Genomic DNA, 18,777 nt, shown 5'->3' on the forward strand with positions numbered 1-18,777 from the left:
AAGCTTTCTTGTCCACACTTCCATTAGAACATATTTTAATGATCAGATATTTACTTTTCTGCTTTTCTTCCCACTCTTTGCTTATGCAAAGCAAACTACACCATCCCTCAAGTGGTCTAATACAATTGACTTCAACATTTCAGAAGCAATTTGAATATGCTCAAACAGCTGTAGACACTTTATTTTGTATGAATAATTTTAGTGTTTGAGAAACACAAACTGTTCTGATTTGAAGTCCACTTTTTAGACAGATAACTGCTGTAGAATGGGCTGTGCATGCTTTTTCTAAGTTTTCCTGCCAGCATGGCCCCGTGGTAAGGCCTCTAAAACCCATCTAAGGGAAATGAAGATGCTCTTTCCCTCCCTGTCCATGTCATACTGGCTGTCACTAGCAGTGAAAGCAGATGTGCTAGAAGTTTTTCCTGTATTTATTTATTCAATAGAGATATTAACCAACTCTTAACTTCATACACTCTGCCAAAACTATTTCAAAGGTCACTAAAAAGCATGGCATAAAAACCTGAGGGACAGGACAAGATTTATGAAGAGATACAAATGCCTCCAGAATGTAAAGTAGGACATTCAGTTTGTCCCATCCAAGTGGATTCTGCTAGAACTTCCTAATCTTAGTAGAATATATTATTATGAACTGTTAGTTTTCCCTCCTTGGGAAAATTACTACTGTATGGATATATAAGATCTTCCACCTCTACATCCCTTATGTATATAAATTAGTCACTGGGGTTTCTCATAAATAGATTTTTTTATCTGGAAAAAAAAATCATGTCCAGTTTCACATGGGCTCACACGAGTTTCATATTGAGTCATGTCTCTACACCTCTCTTCAGGCCACAGGGACCCATCCTTCCATGCTCTGCTTCTCCTCCCTCCCAGAAAGTGCTGCAGCTTGTACAGAAGCAGAAAAACACCACTTAGGCCCACCAGCACCACAGAAAATATCAATCTTACCCTGAAAACTTTTCCTCAAAGGATGCTTTTCTCTGATTTCTGTCATTCAGCAACTGCTAATTTTCATCAAGAATTTAAATTGTCTTAGAGCATTCTAACTCCTGTGCAATTCTTTGAAACTGAACAGTGGACTCAGTGTGGGTCTGACAGATAGGTGGATGGCATGCACAACCACTTACATATTCTTTCCTTAGGAAAGCAGGCTTGAGATTCTGCAACATGGTACTCTTTATTAATGGAAGCTCTAACTGGGACGCAAAATAAGACTCCTAGTTACACAGAAATTTAAGTGGTAAGGAAATTGTTTATTGTTGAGGTGCAGAAATTGCTCTCCAGGTGTCATAAAATGACAAACTACATTTTAAAAGCAATTTAATACATTACATAATGGTGTACCTTCAGGCTTGAGGAACAGTGAACTTTAGTGCCGTGAAACTAAACAGAACACAATTAGGTTTTTAAGAGCAAAGATTTTTTCCTTTATTACCAAAGTATCCAATGTCTTTAAAATAAGCTTTAAAATAAGCTTTTTCCTCCTCAGCTTTTGGGAGATGAAGCTTCATGTTTGAGTGTGTGTGCACATGAGTGTATGTGTTTATATGTATACTTGTGTATGCATTAAGGATTTTGGGAAGAGGCAGATCAAAATAGCTTTTATTTATAAACCTTGTTCTGATGCTTTGGGAGCAAATTACAAAGTTTAAGTCCTGTGTCTGAAAAAGTTCTGTTGTCTCTGCCCTGGAAACCTCCCTCATTTACCAAGGATTTTACAGCTGTAGTAGAATTTAGAGGGGTATTGTGTCACTGAGGTGCTTAAATCCTGTTCCACAGACAGCTTTGATTATCAGGACAGACTTTGAAATCAAACTCTGCATTCAGCGCACAGCCAGCTGAACTCCAGGGCAAACATATCACCGTGACCTGTTGCTAAATACATAGGGCTGCTGTGTTTTACAACTGCCTGAGTTTTTATAACATGGAGCTTTGTCCCTGAGGATGAGTTGCAGCAATGAAATATGAAGGTCAGTGATGTAAATATTGTTGTGGTCAGGAGTGAGGCTGATAACAAAGGACACAATGTACAGCTCATTATGGAAACAATATTTTTGTTATTGGCAGACTGGAATCAAAGAGAATCCCCATGCTTCACTATTTGACACAGGTGCTCTGCTGGGAAGCAGTTCCTTTATTCTGAAGGCAGAAATCAAGTTCCACTTAAATTTACTGTCATCCAAATGCTAAATCAATGTCAGACAAGTGCTAATTTTGGTGGGCCATTACATTCAGTGTAATCCGTACAACTATTTCAGCTTCATCTGGATACTAATCTTGGCAGTGCACTGAGAATTCAGGAAGAAACAAGTATTGTTCCAACTTCATACCATGTTCAAGTGGGAAAACTAAATTGTAACTTGACTTATCAGATGTGTTGCAGCTTTTTAGATTGAGAAATCATTACAATTACCTTAATTAAAAGGACTTGAGATATTTCAGAACATTGTTTCAGCTCTGAGGATGACAAACAATGTGCAGGACATCAGGAAAGTGGCAGTGGAGAGATTGCAGACAAATTCTAATTTTGACAGAATGAAAACATGGAACAGAAGTAGTGTGTCTTACTTTGCATGGGCTTATGAATGACCCTGCAAGTCTTGATTCACAGGTGAATTGGAGTTTTTTCTCACAAAAATATTTAGGTAGAAGACATTAATTTGTGGAATGACTTCTGTGGAGCAGCTGTGTCTTGGTCACTGTTGGACTTACTGTGCACATGAGAATGTGTAACATACTTATGAATGATGCTGTTAGGAATAGCAACAGCTAAGGCAGAAATAATCTCAGATAATCTCACACATTAAATGTAGATATTGTGTACTGTTGTACTGTGCATGCATTTATTTGTGTATATCAAATGGACAATTAATATACACAAGTGCAGGTGTTTGTTTTGTTCAGCTAGAAAGGTGTTCATGAGCAAGCAGATACAACTTAAAATTTTAAAGCTGATATAGCCCTTAGAACAGGCTTTTACTTCTTCGTGGTAAATTATTTTGCTGCATACAGCTGAAAGATGCAGATCATGGTTCTTTTCCCTTAAACAAAATTCTGCAGCAAGTATACCACTCCAGATATTTTCAAAATAAACATTAAATATAACCCCTTGGATAGGGGGTGTTTCTATAGGGGCTAGTTTCTATAGGCCTTGGTCATGCTAAACTTCCACCCTAGGTTTTGCTTGCATGTACTTACAAACAGGATGCTGAATGTTACCACCCAATTTTAAATAAATGTTTTCAGTGAAGCAAAATTTAAAGCTTTCCAAATGTATCTTTTAAATAATAGATTAAAAGTAACAAATATCTGTTCACATATATTATTAGTTCATGCTTATGTGGTATTATCCATCAATATGATGAACAAATACGTATTCCCTATAAAATTCCTCATTCTAATAATGTATCTAAATATATTTAATTCTAAAATTGAAAGACTTTGTAACAGTTCTTGACTATTGGAAGCCATGGTGTTATTCACAGCTCAGTGCAAATCAGGCTGCCTGGAATCCTCAATAGTGCATCTGAAGTTCTTCCTCAATGAATTAAACTTAAGCTGTCTCTAAAATTAATCTCTACTTAAAAGTAATAAAGTAATATGCATCTCATTTCCTCCCTCCAGGGGCTGATAAATCAGCTTAGACATTTTGGGAAGATGAGTTCCCAGCTGAGCTGTTGTAACTTCTGGCAGATATCATGAGCAGACAACAGACCGCCTGCGGTTCCATCTAGAATGATCTGGAAAAGAATTTATTGAAAGAAATCTTGCTTATTTGAGCATATTCATGTTTTGAAACAATCCAGCATTTCATAATACCAAAGCAGTAGGTTAAAGTTTGGATATGATCAGTTCCTGGTTTAGGTAAATAGGTAACTAGATAACAGAGGATTATTCACAAATATTTGAGCATGTGAATCATGAATGAAGCCTATGACCCTCCAAGTCAATAAAGACAAGCACAAAAAACACCAAGGAATCTGATGTCTAGGTAGGGCAATGTACCCGGGATGCAAATTATCTCACTCTGTGGAGGGTACACAGCTTTAAGACTTCATTACAGATGCTCAGAAAACTGTGAGAAATCCAACATACCTTCAAACAGCTCATTGGTTATGAGAAAGTGGTTTTGGTGTGTAATCTCTGTGACTTTGACTCATCTGCAGAAAGTAGGTAGAACTGACTAATAATGTCAGACACATAATACCACTTCACAGTATCTGCTTAAAAATTGCTACTACCATCTGGCCACCCCTAAATACTTACCAAGAGTTTAAAATCTTTTACAAGTGAAATGAAAGCTTGTGTTTGTCAGAATATTAAAACTGATCTTCCCCCTTCTCTTTCCTGATATGGGAGCATTTAAAACCAATCATAGAGTGTCTTTTTTCTCTGCTTTAGATATTACTGGTGCCTGCTGAAAAGAATAGAGAAACTCCAACAAAGAAGTTAATTCTTAACTTTTCCTTTTTCCTCAGTTTTAATCACCATTAGGTATGTGTGTGTTAGCTTTATAGTTTGGAATCCTTAACAACTGAGAAGAATTTAAAGTAAATTAACAAGAAATGCCAAACAAAGCAGTTTTTCACGAGTTATTGTGGTGTTGCTGAAGAGCCAGTTCCTTTAAGAAGTTTAAAAATACTTTACTGCAAAATAGAAAGAAAACTCTTGCGACATTTTAAATCTTGATAAACTGCAGCATAAGAGAGACTCCTCATGAAACTGAGATGGAAGTACATGTAGAGTGGACCAGAAAGGGTCCTTAAAACATTCTTCAGTTCTGCAAATGCATGTGCTTTTTTGCATTTCTATATTAGGATACTGTCTTTCTCTCGGACCAGCACACTGCTGGTGTTTGGAGACTATGGGCTCTCAATACCAGCAGTCTTGAAAACCCATGCAATTCTTTGTGGATCCATTTGGGATACATTCTTATGTCTTTGCATGCTGTGATTTTTCTTGTAAGGCCTATGGCTGGGTTTGGAGAGACTTCTTGGGACTTACCCAGTCCTAGATTCCAGAATCTTTGAATTCATTCTAATAGCTTCTAAGATAAAATTACAGAGAGGACACCTCAGTCAAAAGAAATGATTCCTCAATCAGGATGACGTTAGGAGAAGATTTCAGATCAGTGAGGTGGAGTATAAGGAGTAATGCATAACACTTTTCTTTGCCTACTGACAGTGCTGTCCTTGTACCTCCCATGTCCTTCACTTGTTTGAATTTGTTCAGCCAATAAGTTTATTGTTTAGTCTAAATTCACTTCCTCAGCTCACTTTATAGGCAAAGGGAAAAGATAAATACTTTCCAAAGACTTATTGGCCCCATCCACTCTCAAAATGTATTTAAAGGTTAATTGTTCTTTTTCTCTCCACTTAGATTTACAGAGCATTTTGTTGGTAAAAATATTTAGGCTGTAACTGGTAAAATATGATCTGATAAAAATATCAGGCACAGCAAATTTCTCTTTATGGACTTTATGAAAAGTAAAGCAAATCAACTAGGAATTTTAAAAAATATTGGAATAAATGTCTATACTGAACTCATGAAATCATACAAAAATCTCTACTACCTTATACATTGTCTGTATATGGCATTAACATACTGTAGATTAAGAATTTTCTGTAAGGAATGCCTACAACAGTCTTGCAAATATTCAGAATCACTTAAACATCCATAATTCACTTACTAAGTATATCATATTTGCTTTCTTCTTCAGTCTCAAGCACTAAAGACAATCATTATGAAGATACTATAAAGATAATAAAGATCTAATTTTTGATGTCTTTTACAGTGTCATGAAATACATCATCTAGGCAACTGCATGAGTTCATTTTAACAAGAAGGAAATTGCTATATTAAGAAAAGAAAACCACGGGGGGAGGGGGGTGAGAAAAACAAATAGAATGGAATGACATAAAATGCAGGCATATTTTGTAAATTCTCATATCTCTTGTAAAGAAACAGTTCCTGAGGACTTAGGCTTCTTAACATTTATATTTTCTTAAGGAGAGGTAATCTCCGAGACTGAGTTACATCAGTATGAAGAAGATTACTTATTTACATACACCCTTCAATGAAAATGAAAGAATGAAAATAAAAACGTTAAAACTAATGCTCTTAAAAAAACACAATCTGTTCTCTTGTATCTAAATGGATATTTGTATGCTGATATTTAAAACTGACCTCTTCCTGTCCAAAACCCATAAGGCCTATTATTCTTCCATTTTTGTAAAAGGGAGCTCCAGGGACAGTCACGAGTGAGACTGAATGTCTGAAGGTGGAGAGTGACTTGGACATCAGTAACTGAAATCTGTGCAAATTAAAACCCTCTGGCTCTGAGAAGAGACTAAAATAAGCAGAAGAGCTAGAAGCCATTTTAAAAAGTGCTTGAAAAGGGATTGTTAAAACTGTTGTTACGAACTGGAATAAATGAGGCACAGATGCTTAGACTGAAAGGACAAAAAAACCCCAACATCTCACACATTTCAGAATATCTTTGGTGGCTGCGATCTGAATATTTGTATCAGAAGTTCCTGCAAATCAAAATAAATATATAACTCGTATATCTGTTTGGTATTGCGTTCTATCAGGAGGATAACCAAGATGGTGAAGGGCGTTTAGGGAAGCTGCATGAGGTGCAGCTGAGTTCACTTGGCTTGTTGTCCCTGGAGAAGAAGAGACTGAGGGGACACCTCACAGGGGTCTTCAGCTTCCTCATGAGGGGAAGAGGAGGAGCAGAAACTGATCTTTTCTCTGTGGTGACCAGTGACAGCACCCAAGAGAATGGGCTGAAGTTGTTTCAGGGGAGATTTAGGCTGGATATTAGGAAAAGGTTCTTCCCCAGAGGGTGGCTGGGCGCTGGAACAGCTCCCCAGGGCAGTGGTCACAGCATTATCCAGCTCAAGAAGCATATGGATAATGCTCTCAGACACAGGGTGTGACTCTGGGGGTGTGCTGTGCAGGGCCAGGAGTTGGACTTAATGATCCTTAAGGGTCCATTCCAATTCAGAATATTCTATGATTCAATGATAAAGGGGAATTGTTTTCCCTTAGGAGAACAGTACTTATAGCTGTTACTGTTCATTTCTTGATTCTTCATTAAGAGTTGTTGAAAGAAATGTTTATAATATAAGGAAGTATGTTACCTAGCTGCAGAGGGAAACAAATCCTGTGAGCAACAACTCACAGTTGCCTGATGTAGTCCATCTGTTGAAAAATCACACCTAATTAGAAGCTCCTGTATCCCCTGTGGCAGTTTGACAAGAGCAGTGAATTTGCTCCAGAAATATGACTTGTCTTTTGCTGAGATAGAAGAGCTTTTGGGTCTAATAGCTCTTTCTGCCTTACTGTCTGCAAATGTGACTGTATCCCTGTTGTGAGTTGCATTAAAAGAAGTGTTAAGACATTAATATCCTATTTTAGTGGCATTTTTCTCTCTGAGAAATCTACATTTTTCCTATGAAGAATGCTGGCAGAACTGGTGTGTAAATGTTGTCGTGCAGATTTCCTAGTTGAGCTAGTTGTTACAGTCAAGGAACATGTTTTAAATAAAGTTAACCATGACATAATAAATATCTTCATAAAGATGTTGTCCTGCAGGCTTTTAGTAACAAGCTAGTCACTGCTGTGAATGGACTCATTCTTCACTTTCTCAAGGTAAAATCAGTATTTCAACATCCCTAGTAATTTCTACTGAAATATACTGAAAAAGCATATAGATAATGATTGATAATATAAAATTTCTTAAACCTGAAGCTTTTGTCAAGAGTATTCCATGGCTATAAATATGTGTTGATATTTTAGCTGGGAAAATCTTACATTTTAACAGTAATAAATCAAAATACTAAAAGGAATTACCTGACTTCTACTTGAAAAAGGGGTATCTGTATCAGATAAAAGTTATAGTCAACATTAAAAAAAAAGGTCTGATTTTCATTACTTTAAGCAAATACCCTGAAAGGATTACACATTTCCAGCAAAACCTCCACTTACCAGATCCAGTGCTGCTCACTTGACTTAGTTCTTCATCATCTTCATCATCACTATCACAGTTTAATGGCTGAAAAGCTGTTTCTGACTCTGTGTCTCCCTGATGAGCATCTGGCTTTTGCTCAGCAAAGCTTCGCAAGGCCACAAGGCGATGATGTATTGCTGCATAAAGGTGTTCAGTGTCTTTTGAGCTTGCCTGCAGAACATAAAATGTATACAGTGCAAAACAACTGAGAAAAATCTCTATTTTAAAACATTCATTTAAAAGTATTGAAAGAGTTGTACTTTGTCCTTTCTAATCAAAACAATCAGCTTAAGATCCACACTTAATAATTAACATCCAAATATTAAATACAAATAATGTGAAGTTCTTTTATGTGGTCTGAGCTTTATATGCAGCTGTTGATTATTTTCTCTATAGTTACAAGAAACATAAGCTTAAAAATTACTTTCCCTGGAGAACAGATCAGTTTTTATGGAGTATTTGATATTTGGATGATTCCTGAGCTTGATTCTAGAAGCAGGAAAGCCCTGACATATTAATATATACAGTCTCCAGGTGGATACTGTAGGGATGGATAACAAGCCTCTTCAGTGTCTGTAGAAGCAGGTTCCTGCAACCCTTGCCACACCCATGCAGCTCTCCATATTGTGACTTCCTCACAGATGTCTATTTTTACTGCCCAGTAGTGCCAATACAAATTTACGGAATGTAAATTACACTCTTTATGAAAAAGTGCAGTACACCTGGAAATCAGGACATTTGTAATTCTCACATGCAGATCAGCAGTCCAGCACAGCCATAGTCAATGTTAAGTCTTAAGTTAAGTCAATCCCTGTTAAGAAGTGACAGATTTACAGTACTTGCATATACAGTGCATGGTGCTTTGCTTGTGTATGATATGTGACACTTCCTGGAAGTTATGATTTATTTGTCTTTCCCAGCAAGCTGAATCCTTCCTAGAAAGATCTGCTGGGGAAACCATAAACATCCTTAGACTCACGTGGATGTTCTCACTTTCCAACTAGGGACATATGGGCTATCTATTTGCAAATAAGTCCAGCACACTTCCTTCTTCAATTTAGCCCTTGCTGGATAAAATCAGGGTTCCCAGAACATCCTTGGGTCTTACACAAGGTGATATTGGAACTCTGTATTCTTCTCAACTGAGAAATGGAGGTCCTGCCCTGGTTGGATTTATTGCAAGTGCTATGTTGAGAACTATGGCAGAAAGCTGCTGCCTTTTACCAGAGTAATTTACAAAATGTTAACTACTTGTGAAGAAATTGTAAGTGTATTGCTTTCATTAAAGAAGAGCCATTTCTGCACATTATTGGAACGATATCTATTCCATTGGTGGTAGGTGAACCAGAGTCTGGAAATGTCTGTCTTAAGGCCAGATCATATCATTACACCTGTTTTTTGATTCTAATGCATTCCATAATAAAAGTCATGTAACATCTAAGCTGAGCACAGTTTGATAGAGCATGAAGGCCATTTGCTAAAACCAACCTTCAAGAACCCTTCAGAATTCTACATGAAGTGGGGTTTTGGGTGCAGCTCTTGTCTCCTACTCACCTGAGTTAGAAATACTTTAACAGAATGGTCCTCTTGATCTGTGGCAGTGAAGCACAGGCTCTTTCTGTTTGCTCTTTTTATAACCATTTGTTTCCACAGCTGGGTGTTGAGAATCAGTCTCAAGCTACCTTGATTTCGCATAACTAAAATAAGAAGGTTAATATGGTAAGATATGCTGCAGCTGTTTTCTCCAGCACTTGTATACAACTAATATTTTCAAAAACTATTCTTTTTGATTTGGTATAAAATCCTGATATAGTGAGATTTTTACTTTTTTAGTATCCAAATATAGTAGTTTGTTTCAATATGTCTGGCACACATAGGAAGTAATCTGCTGAAACTGTGCAATACAGTACAAAACAGTGACAGCACATTAAAAACAACATTCCAGAAGAGTCTTGAAACAGTGCTGCTGAAAAAGCAGAACCAGCAAAGAGCAAACTGTTAGCCTGGTGACTGGGCTGAAGACACAGTACATCAGAGAAGTACACAGAGAAGTACCTCAGAGAACCTAACAATGTACGTGAGCCCAGTTCCTCAGTCTGGAACACACAGAACTTTATCACGTAAAAAGATTCTTAGCAACTTGACTTAAATACAACAATCTTCTCAGATTTAAATGTTTCGAAATAAACTCTCGCCAACAATAGTACAAGTTATTTGATGTTTTCTGTACGGGATATTTCTTTATTTAACTCGTACTTAGCCTTGACTGTAACATTCCATGCTTATTGTTAGAAGTGTCATTAAGCCTCAGGGATCCTCTGCCTCTTTCAGTCCAGCTTAAAGAAAGCTTATTAAATACAAAAAGCTTGCAGTTAATCTGAAAGAGAAATACATAATGAAAACTGCCAGCTAACGCTAGTTTTATTGGCTCTAAAATAACAACTTTACATTTACAACTTTATGGTTGTAAAACTTTTGATACGGCTTTTAATACATCCATGTATTACATGGCATGTGCAGAAAGGTACACAGATATATCTATGCATAGATATATAGATATATCACCTTTATTACTTAAAATGAAAGGGCTCTTAGATCTGTGAACTCTTTTCTCACCATAGAAGACATTCAGCATGAGTCCCAGTTTACTTTTTCCATTATTTCATCTTTATTAACTCTTTGTCTGTTGAGAAAGTTGCTGAGGCCCTTCAGTTTTGCTGCTGCTGTGTTTTTAAGGGTAGCAGCAGTCTGTGATATCCACCAGCACAGCTAAATTTGCTGCAAAAGTTGTACAACCTTACTTCCTCACTCTTCACAAATGTTATGCAACAGGATACCAGTACTGCTACAAGAGTACTGCTCCAAAGATAGTAAAACTTTTGTGTTATGCTAAGACAGAAAAATTAATCACAAATAAAATAATGTTAAGATTTTTTAAATCATAATTGCTATTTTCTGAGAAAATAATATTTTGAAGACAAAGAAAAACAAGATACACTCAGCCAGGTTGGAAAGATAATTGCTATTTTAGCTGAACTATAAAACAAATTACTTTTACAACACATTGCTTTTTTTCCCTAAAAATTTTTTTTCATAAACCCCATCTTTACTGAAATCACTTCCAGTTCTAAGGTTGTGATTACAGCTAGTATACTATGTAGATGTTTATAAAATACCACTGAAATAGGCACTTACTAAAAGAGACTACAAAATGAACAAATATAGTATGAAAAAGAACATACCAGCTTACAGAAAAATGGGTTAGCTGAGGCATAGCTTAAAAAAAGGCAAAAATTTAAAACATAAATTTAAGTTATTTTCAGATTGCTGCATCTGCAGCTGATCTAGATATTCTTTTCAACAACTAAACTACTCATCAAGGTTTGATGAAATACACACCTGCAATACATTTTGTTCTGCTTCTTCTCCAGTTATAACTTCAACTTTATCTAACAGGATTTTCTCCACTGGCTTGGAAACACAAGCAGCTGCTGATTCAATTAGTGTTGCATTCTTCAACAAAGGTTTTTCTGTAGGGAAAAAAAAAAGAAATTCTTTCTGTACAGTGAGTATTTTGGGAATATTTTTAGGATAACAAAACTAGTACAGGTCACACAGGATGTGACCTCAGTAAACCTGTGGTATCTGACATTGTTTAGTGTTATTAATAAGTTTTTGGCCAAAGGAACAAACATTAGAGGAAAAGGCAGGAATACAAAATACCTCACTAAAAAGCCTTTTACAGAATTGAACAGGGCTGTTTATAGTTGCAGAGGTTTGTCCCAAGGGACAAACAGGAACAATCAGAAACAAGGCCTAAATATTTAGAAGCTGATTTTCCAAATTAAACTCATCTGATATATTGTTATGCCAAGTATACATATCCAAATATTCAGAATAATAATACATTTCTAATGAATATTTAACAGGAACAGAGAAGGACAATATTTGAAAGGAATAACATTATTACAAAGCTCTGTATCTTTGCAAAATCTATACACATGTTCTGAAGGCTTTATATTTAGAATTTTTTACTTATAAGAATGCTTACACAAATCATAGGATCTGATACATCTGTTAGTAAAGAGGAGAGCAGAATTTATCAAGAAGGCTCACAACAGGGGCCTGCTGGGGACTCCCTCACAGCCTAGGTTTACTTGGCTTGCTTAGTAGAAATCTCACACCAGAGTCACAAACAAACCCTCAAATCTGTCTATGTTGAACTTTCAGTCCCACAATTATAATCCAAAATAACAAAGTAATTGATATGAGAATTTGAAAAATGCAAGCAGCAGACAGCCTAAAATTTTAATTCAACAATGTCCACAAAGGTCACTGCATTTTTCTTCAAACAATAAATAATAATCTGTACTAAATAATAATATTCTGTAGTAATTTCTTGAGTAATTCAGATCATGCTTTCTGAAGTTAGTCCAGTTCACATGTCATAAAACAAACTCTGCCTGCTTTCTGGAAATAGATTCTGGCACATACTCTAAGCATATTCATGACTGGATATCTTGAGAATAGATGAAAATTATTGACCACCACTCATTTGACATCCTCTAAAATACAGTGAGATATAACAATAAAGCCAACTGTGCTTGTTTGCTGAGTATGCTTACTTGTTTGCGGCCTGACATGAGAAGATCCTGTGGACATGGACGTTATTTCTCCTTTGTGTAAATCAGCTTCATTGCACAGCTTGGGATGCTTCTCAGGACTCTGGAAAAACACAGGGGAAATAAGAATTCTTATTTTAAAAAATGGCTATGTTAATTTATATCAAATAGAACATTGAATAATGATAGCATGCTAGGCTGAAGGCAACCAATTTTAATAGCTTTAGAGTAAAAGTAGCCCACATGATACAATTTCAGTCTCTAGAGGAAGTAATACTACTATCATAGAATCAGAATACCTTTCTTTCTTCGAGAAGAATAACTTCTTTGTGTGGATCCTGGATGAGTATTTAAATCCATTGAAGAATTTAGGTGTTAAGGTACTGGTTCATTTCCAGTTCAAGCCCCTAAGTTCCCAGAAGAGTAACAGAAAATGCCCAGACACCACAAACTTAACTTCAGAAGACTTAAAAATTTCTGTCACCTTCAGTTTTGCAGATAAATTTTCTTAGTCATGTCTAAATAAATTCTTGTGGCTCCTGACAATGCTCAGTGTCTCAACTCATACCTTATAAAAAAATCGTGGCCAGAAGACATACCCCAAACCTATGGTTGCCAAGCTTTTTACCTGCCAGATAAGCATACAGTTTTCATCCTACTTCAACTGAAAACTGAATTTCAAATCTGTTTTCAATGGTGCAGTCCTCAGCTTCGGAACCACTTTTTTATCCCAGAGCCCTTCAGGGCATAAGCTGCCTCACAAGCAGGCACATTATGCTTTAACATGGACACTCTCTGAGGTGTCCACTTTTTCCTTCCCACGTTTTTATCACGGAATCACAGGATGGTTTAGGTTGAAAGATACCTTAAAAATCATCTGGTTCCAGCTTCTCTGCCATGGGAAGGAACACCTTTAATTAGACCAGGCTGCTCAGAGCCCCATCCAGCTCAGCCTTGGATGGTCATCCTGGATGACCTCCAGGGATGGGGCCTCCACAGCATTTCTAGGCATATGTTTTACAGTGATCTCACCCCCTCAAAGAGAAGAATTTCTTCCTAATAGCAAACCCAAACCTACTGTCCTTCAGTTTGAAGTCATTTCCCCTTGTCCTGTCACTCCTGTGAACAGTCTCTCTTCAGCTTTCATGTTGGCTTCCCTTCAGGAAGGGAACCCATCCAACCTCTTACAGATACTATGGAAGTTATTTGAGCAGTAGGAACCACCACATTGTTTTATCTTATGTTGTGGGTGTTCCACTTTACATGGAAGAGATAAAAAACTCTTTTTCAAGTAAAAATCCAGGAGTGCATATTGGTAAGCATTAGTAATTAAAGAACCTGTCTAGGGTGGTGAAGATAGGAATGCCTACTCCTCCAGCAGCATATCCTTAGATATTTTCTCCTCACGAGACATTGGAACCATAATTACTCACATCTTTAAAAGAAGGACGACCTAAAAAGAACCAATATCTGAAAAAGTAATCGCACTCTTAAGTACACTAACCTTGATAAAAAGTCTGCCAGCATGTGCAGATCCAACCAAAACTCTTTCAACCATGTTTTCCCCAAACACAAAATCTGAATTGCTGCGGTTTTGTACACTTCTTTCTTTAAGCAACTGACTTCTGTGGGGACAAAATAACATAAGAATGTGATTTAAAAGCACTTTAAAGATTCACCACATTTAAAGTGCTTTAAAGATTCACCACACCTAACATTAAAGAAAAACTAAAGAGTAATCACCTAAGTAATTAGATAAATTCTTTAAGAGAATTTGAGAATATTCTCTATGGAAAATTTCACAAAAGGAACAGAGTATCACAGTGAATTTCATTAAAATTATTGAGGCCATTCCTTAGGACCAAAGAACAAGCAGCAAAACAGCATGCCACTTCTCCTCAGGGAAGTGTCTTACTCCAGAAATTTTAATGAGTTGCTTTAGTTTCCTTTTGTTCCTCCAAAGGACTACCAACAATTAACACCTATCCTTTCAAGTTCTCCACTACTGTGCAGAATAATGTACACTTTGGTGCCTTACAGGCATTCCTTCATCATCCTCATGTTTTGGAAGTGCAGGAAGGCAATGTATTGACATACACACACAAATACTGAAAAAATGTATAGATTTGATAGCAGAATGCTTAAGATGAGGTGTGAGTAAAACAGGAGGGAAAAGTGTTTCCATTTTTCAATTACCTGTTCCAGAGATATATGTAAGATGAGAAGCGAACTCAATACTTGCAATCCTTTGGTACTGGCCAACTATATTTTAGAGATTACATTCAAGAATATTCTATACAAGTAGAATTGTGATTGGACTTGCTAATTACATAGCCAATTTAAATTAACAGGGTTCTTTTATTGCAAAAGTCACTATAAAAATCCTTGTAAACTCCTTTTTGTGGAAGTTGTTCCTGCTGCTGGTTTGGTTTTGGTTTTGATTTGTTTGGTTTTGTTCTTTTTATGAAGGGGTTGTACATTGCTTGTGCTTTCTGCAGAGCTTAATCCTGCACGTCTTACTGGCATAGGCAAAACCATGCAAGTTATTTTCACTTTCTGTTCCAGAAGGATGACTTGGCAGAAAGGCAGCCTGATACTGTGTCACAAGTGGTGCATTCTTCAGCACCACTTACTTCTGTTTCACAGTATTTATCACCCTCGGGAGGGCTTAACATAACATATGTCATGTACAGGATATTCCTGTTAATTAGCTGGGTTTGTTGGCAGAACTTTGATCATTTCCTCTAAAATAGTTTCTCTGTTCACAACTACAGTGTGCTTAAAGCCTCTTCAAGGATGAAGGGCTTACTGAGTACTACCTCTCTCCATCTTTTTTAATGAGAAAAATACTCCTTAGCATTCTTATGCTTGATGTGTTGCTAAGACAACACATTTGCTAGGAGCAAAACAGAGAAATCAGTAAATACTTGTTTTTTCAGCCTTTAAAGCTTCTATGCATGTTCTGGGCCATGAACAGGAAATCTGAAGTGCGTTAATGAGTTTTTTATTCTTAAACACATTTTTCACTAAAATTCACTGGAATGTGACCAATTTCCATACTGACATTTCAACTGCTACTTCTAGGCTGTTCCAATAGCAGCTTAAGGACAGCACCGCAAAAGAGCTTAAAAAAACCAAGAATTAGAGGCTTATTTCTAAGAAAAAATGTAGGAAATTGTTTTGATTATATTCAGAAATGTAAGAAAAATTAATCAATGCAATCAGTTCTCTTTTAAGAGAAAGTTAACTGGAAGTGCCAGCCTTAAAATGTTATTAAAACCTCAATAGCCTTATGTTGCTGTATGGCAAGAACAAAGTGTTCTTGCCAGGGATGCATTGTCAGGGATGCAAAGTGTTCTTGCCCCAGGGATGGCATTTGTCATGGAGATACAAAACACAGTCGCTGATATCAGGGAATGATCACTAACAACGAACAATTGGAGGAGAAATATAGATCAAGTACTCAGATGGGATTATGAGGGGAATGATTCAGGTACTGGCCATCTCAGAGTGTCCAAAAAGGTCTGAGTAGCTGCCAGTTCCAGTGCTGGCCTCAAACCCTTTCAGTTATATAAGCAAATCCTTGTGCAAAGTTGAGTTGATGTGAGTGCAAGCCTGTATTTTCCCACTGTTGTATTTCTGTCACTTGTGACACAAGTTTTCCAAGCTTTTCATCAGAATCGACAAACTGGAATTTTGTCCTTTGCAGTTTATTATTATAGTCAGCCCAGGAAATGAAAATTAGTGGTTTTATGGAACATGGACAGCTGCAGCAACTGCAGGGGGAAAACAAGATATTTTCACTCACCTCTCCACAGAATCATATAACAGACAGATGAAGATGTGGAAGAGGAGCAAAAGTGAGAGAGAGCAAAGCAATCTCTGCATTTTATTTTATAAATAAATGTCAACAGTTATGCCTTGGTTGGAAATTAAATGCAAACCTAAATAGTTGTTTTCTTAGCAATGAGGTCTGGCTGCAATGTTCACCTACTGTTCAGCATGTATACAGAGTTTAATAAAGTAATTTGCTTCTTATTGATGAGAAAACAGCAATGCCAGAAAGATTTTACGTAAGTATTTTACAGCATCAGTCACTTAATATGGATCAGAAGAATGGCACTTATATCCTTCTGCAATCTCAGAATAGCACTAGGCACCTGGTAGTATTTAAATTAGTTTTTAACTGTCAAAGGAACCAACATTTACCATGATTATGATAGAACTACTGTTGTGATATTCTAGAATTCATGAGGCCCAAACATCCCAAGCATGGTGTTTGTGAAAAAAAAAAAAAAAAAGATAAGGGAAAGAAATACCACAAGTACCTTTAAGTTAACTTGTTGGCACCGAATCACTGTGTTGCATTTCTCTACTTCACAGGAGAAAATCACTCACCAATCTTTTCCTAGATATTATGCAGCTGACAGAAGGTAAATAAATTTAAATTTAAAGTACCAACAGCAGCTGATTTAGCTTTTCTTACGTGCATTACCATCATTCAGATTCTCCTAAAAACCCAGTGTGCTCTGTGGCTGCATGTTGTCCCCAGAGGGCATCACAACAGCACTAAATGTAATAGAAAAGGTTAGTTCTTCCAAAATCACAGCAAGCGTCTGCCCTCTAATGATTCTAATGGTTCTTTTTTTTTATAGAAATTAAGAATCTATGTTGTTCGTGCATCTAAACTCCCTTGCCTCCTCAGAACCATGGCATTGTGCATCACAACCTTTATCTGTGGTCCATTTAGCCCTGGCACAGACTCTTTTGCAATTTACATATTCTATGCTCTCCTTGGGTAGGAGAGGGAATTAGGCAGCATTAGAAATCTATTATCTGTGGCCCTAGCAATTTTGAAAAGTCCTTCTCTCATCAAAAGTGATACCAGGTGTATTCCTGATGCTCACAATTTCCAGGTTAAAAACTCTCGTCAAGATCAGCAAGCAGTATTAATACATGAGACAACCAGAGACCTAGCGTTCTCATGAGTCAGTCCTCAGAGAGAGGTAATAGCCCACTTTTGCACCAGTATGGCTTCTTCTCAGTGCTGGCCTTGAACCCTTTCTGTTTCCCAAGCAAAACCTTGTGCAAAGCTGAACACGTGACCAGAAGCCAGTGTTTTCCCAGCACTGTATTTCTGTCACATATGACACAAGTTTTCCAAGCTTTTAGTTAGAATCTGATTAATCTCCAAGAATGGGGCTCTTTCCATCACATACAGTGTCAAGAGGATGGGGAAACATCCTACTCCAAGGACATCAGCCTCCTCACACAAATTCTGAAGTCTGTGCTGCACAAAAAGGCCAGCCTATCACAGTCACCACAAATAGCTTCTCGTGCCAGAAGCTCTGCTTTGTGAATGAAAGTAGAGCATCAATTGCAGCTTTCACCTGGTATTCCAAATCAATCCTGTTTTTTTTCCTTTATGCTTCTTGTGTCCAATATACTGAAATATATGGGTTATTCCTCAAAAGAATGAAATTTCCTGAGTTTCTACGTACCCTTTTTTTGAGATGCAGCAGACATGCAGTCAGAAGAGAGATGGCAAACCAGAATAGTTTCTGGCTTGGTTGCTAGTGAGAAACCACCTGTCCCACAGAGATTAACTGCAGTTAGGAGTCCATTTTTTTATGGCATATGAAGCTCATATGAATGGACACAAATCCTGACACTGCACACAAACACCAGAGAGCCTGTGTGGGTGCAGATTGCATGGGCTTAGTATCATGTTAGACATGGATGATGAAAGGGCATGCCACCAGCCAAGTGACAAGATGATGTAGAAACATAATAAACAAAATCTTACTGTGTTTTTTGAGAGCTGGAAAGACTCACGGTAATAGATGACCCCATTGCTGTTTTGGAATTTACTGAATTCTCAGTGGATGAATAAGAGCTGTCTTCAGATAGCTAGGAATAATAAAATCAAATTGATTAATTAGAGCTAGTATATTTTCTGCTATTAACAGATCTGCTAGAATCCAGAGTCACTAAGGTACACAGACAGATACAGATATGGATGATAGATGTTGTAGTTGGCAGAGCTTCCTCCAGCTGGGTACTAAATCAGTGCCCTCAATTAAAATACTAAAATCTCACTTTCTAAATAAACAAAAT

The 18,777-nt window shown here is 37.0% G+C and overlaps 1 protein-coding gene across 2 annotated transcripts in view; it reads right to left on the minus strand.

Moving 5' to 3' along the window:
- Positions 1 to 1,253: 1,253 nt before the first annotated feature.
- The window catches only part of RANBP3L (RAN binding protein 3 like), a 32,190-nt gene continuing 14,666 nt past the window's right edge, over positions 1,254 to 18,777 (minus strand). The window contains exons 8-15 of one of the 2 annotated variants that reach the window (XM_063180271.1): positions 18,467 to 18,570; positions 14,165 to 14,285; positions 12,664 to 12,763; positions 11,438 to 11,568; positions 10,295 to 10,385; positions 9,593 to 9,735; positions 8,017 to 8,209; positions 1,254 to 3,761 (exon numbers count right to left, since the gene is read on the minus strand). In XM_063180271.1, the coding sequence (XP_063036341.1) occupies positions 3,718 to 3,761; positions 8,017 to 8,209; positions 9,593 to 9,735; positions 10,295 to 10,385; positions 11,438 to 11,568; positions 12,664 to 12,763; positions 14,165 to 14,285; positions 18,467 to 18,570 (927 nt within the window). In that variant the 3' untranslated portion in view covers positions 1,254 to 3,717. Of the gene's footprint in view, positions 3,762 to 8,016; positions 8,210 to 9,592; positions 9,736 to 10,294; positions 10,416 to 11,437; positions 11,569 to 12,663; positions 12,764 to 14,164; positions 14,286 to 18,466; positions 18,571 to 18,777 lie in introns of both variants that reach the window. The other variant, XM_063180269.1, reaches the window with a different exon arrangement.

Source organism: Melospiza melodia, chromosome Z (genome assembly GCF_035770615.1).
Source record: "Melospiza melodia melodia isolate bMelMel2 chromosome Z, bMelMel2.pri, whole genome shotgun sequence".
Taxonomy (NCBI): Eukaryota; Metazoa; Chordata; class Aves; order Passeriformes; family Passerellidae; genus Melospiza; species Melospiza melodia.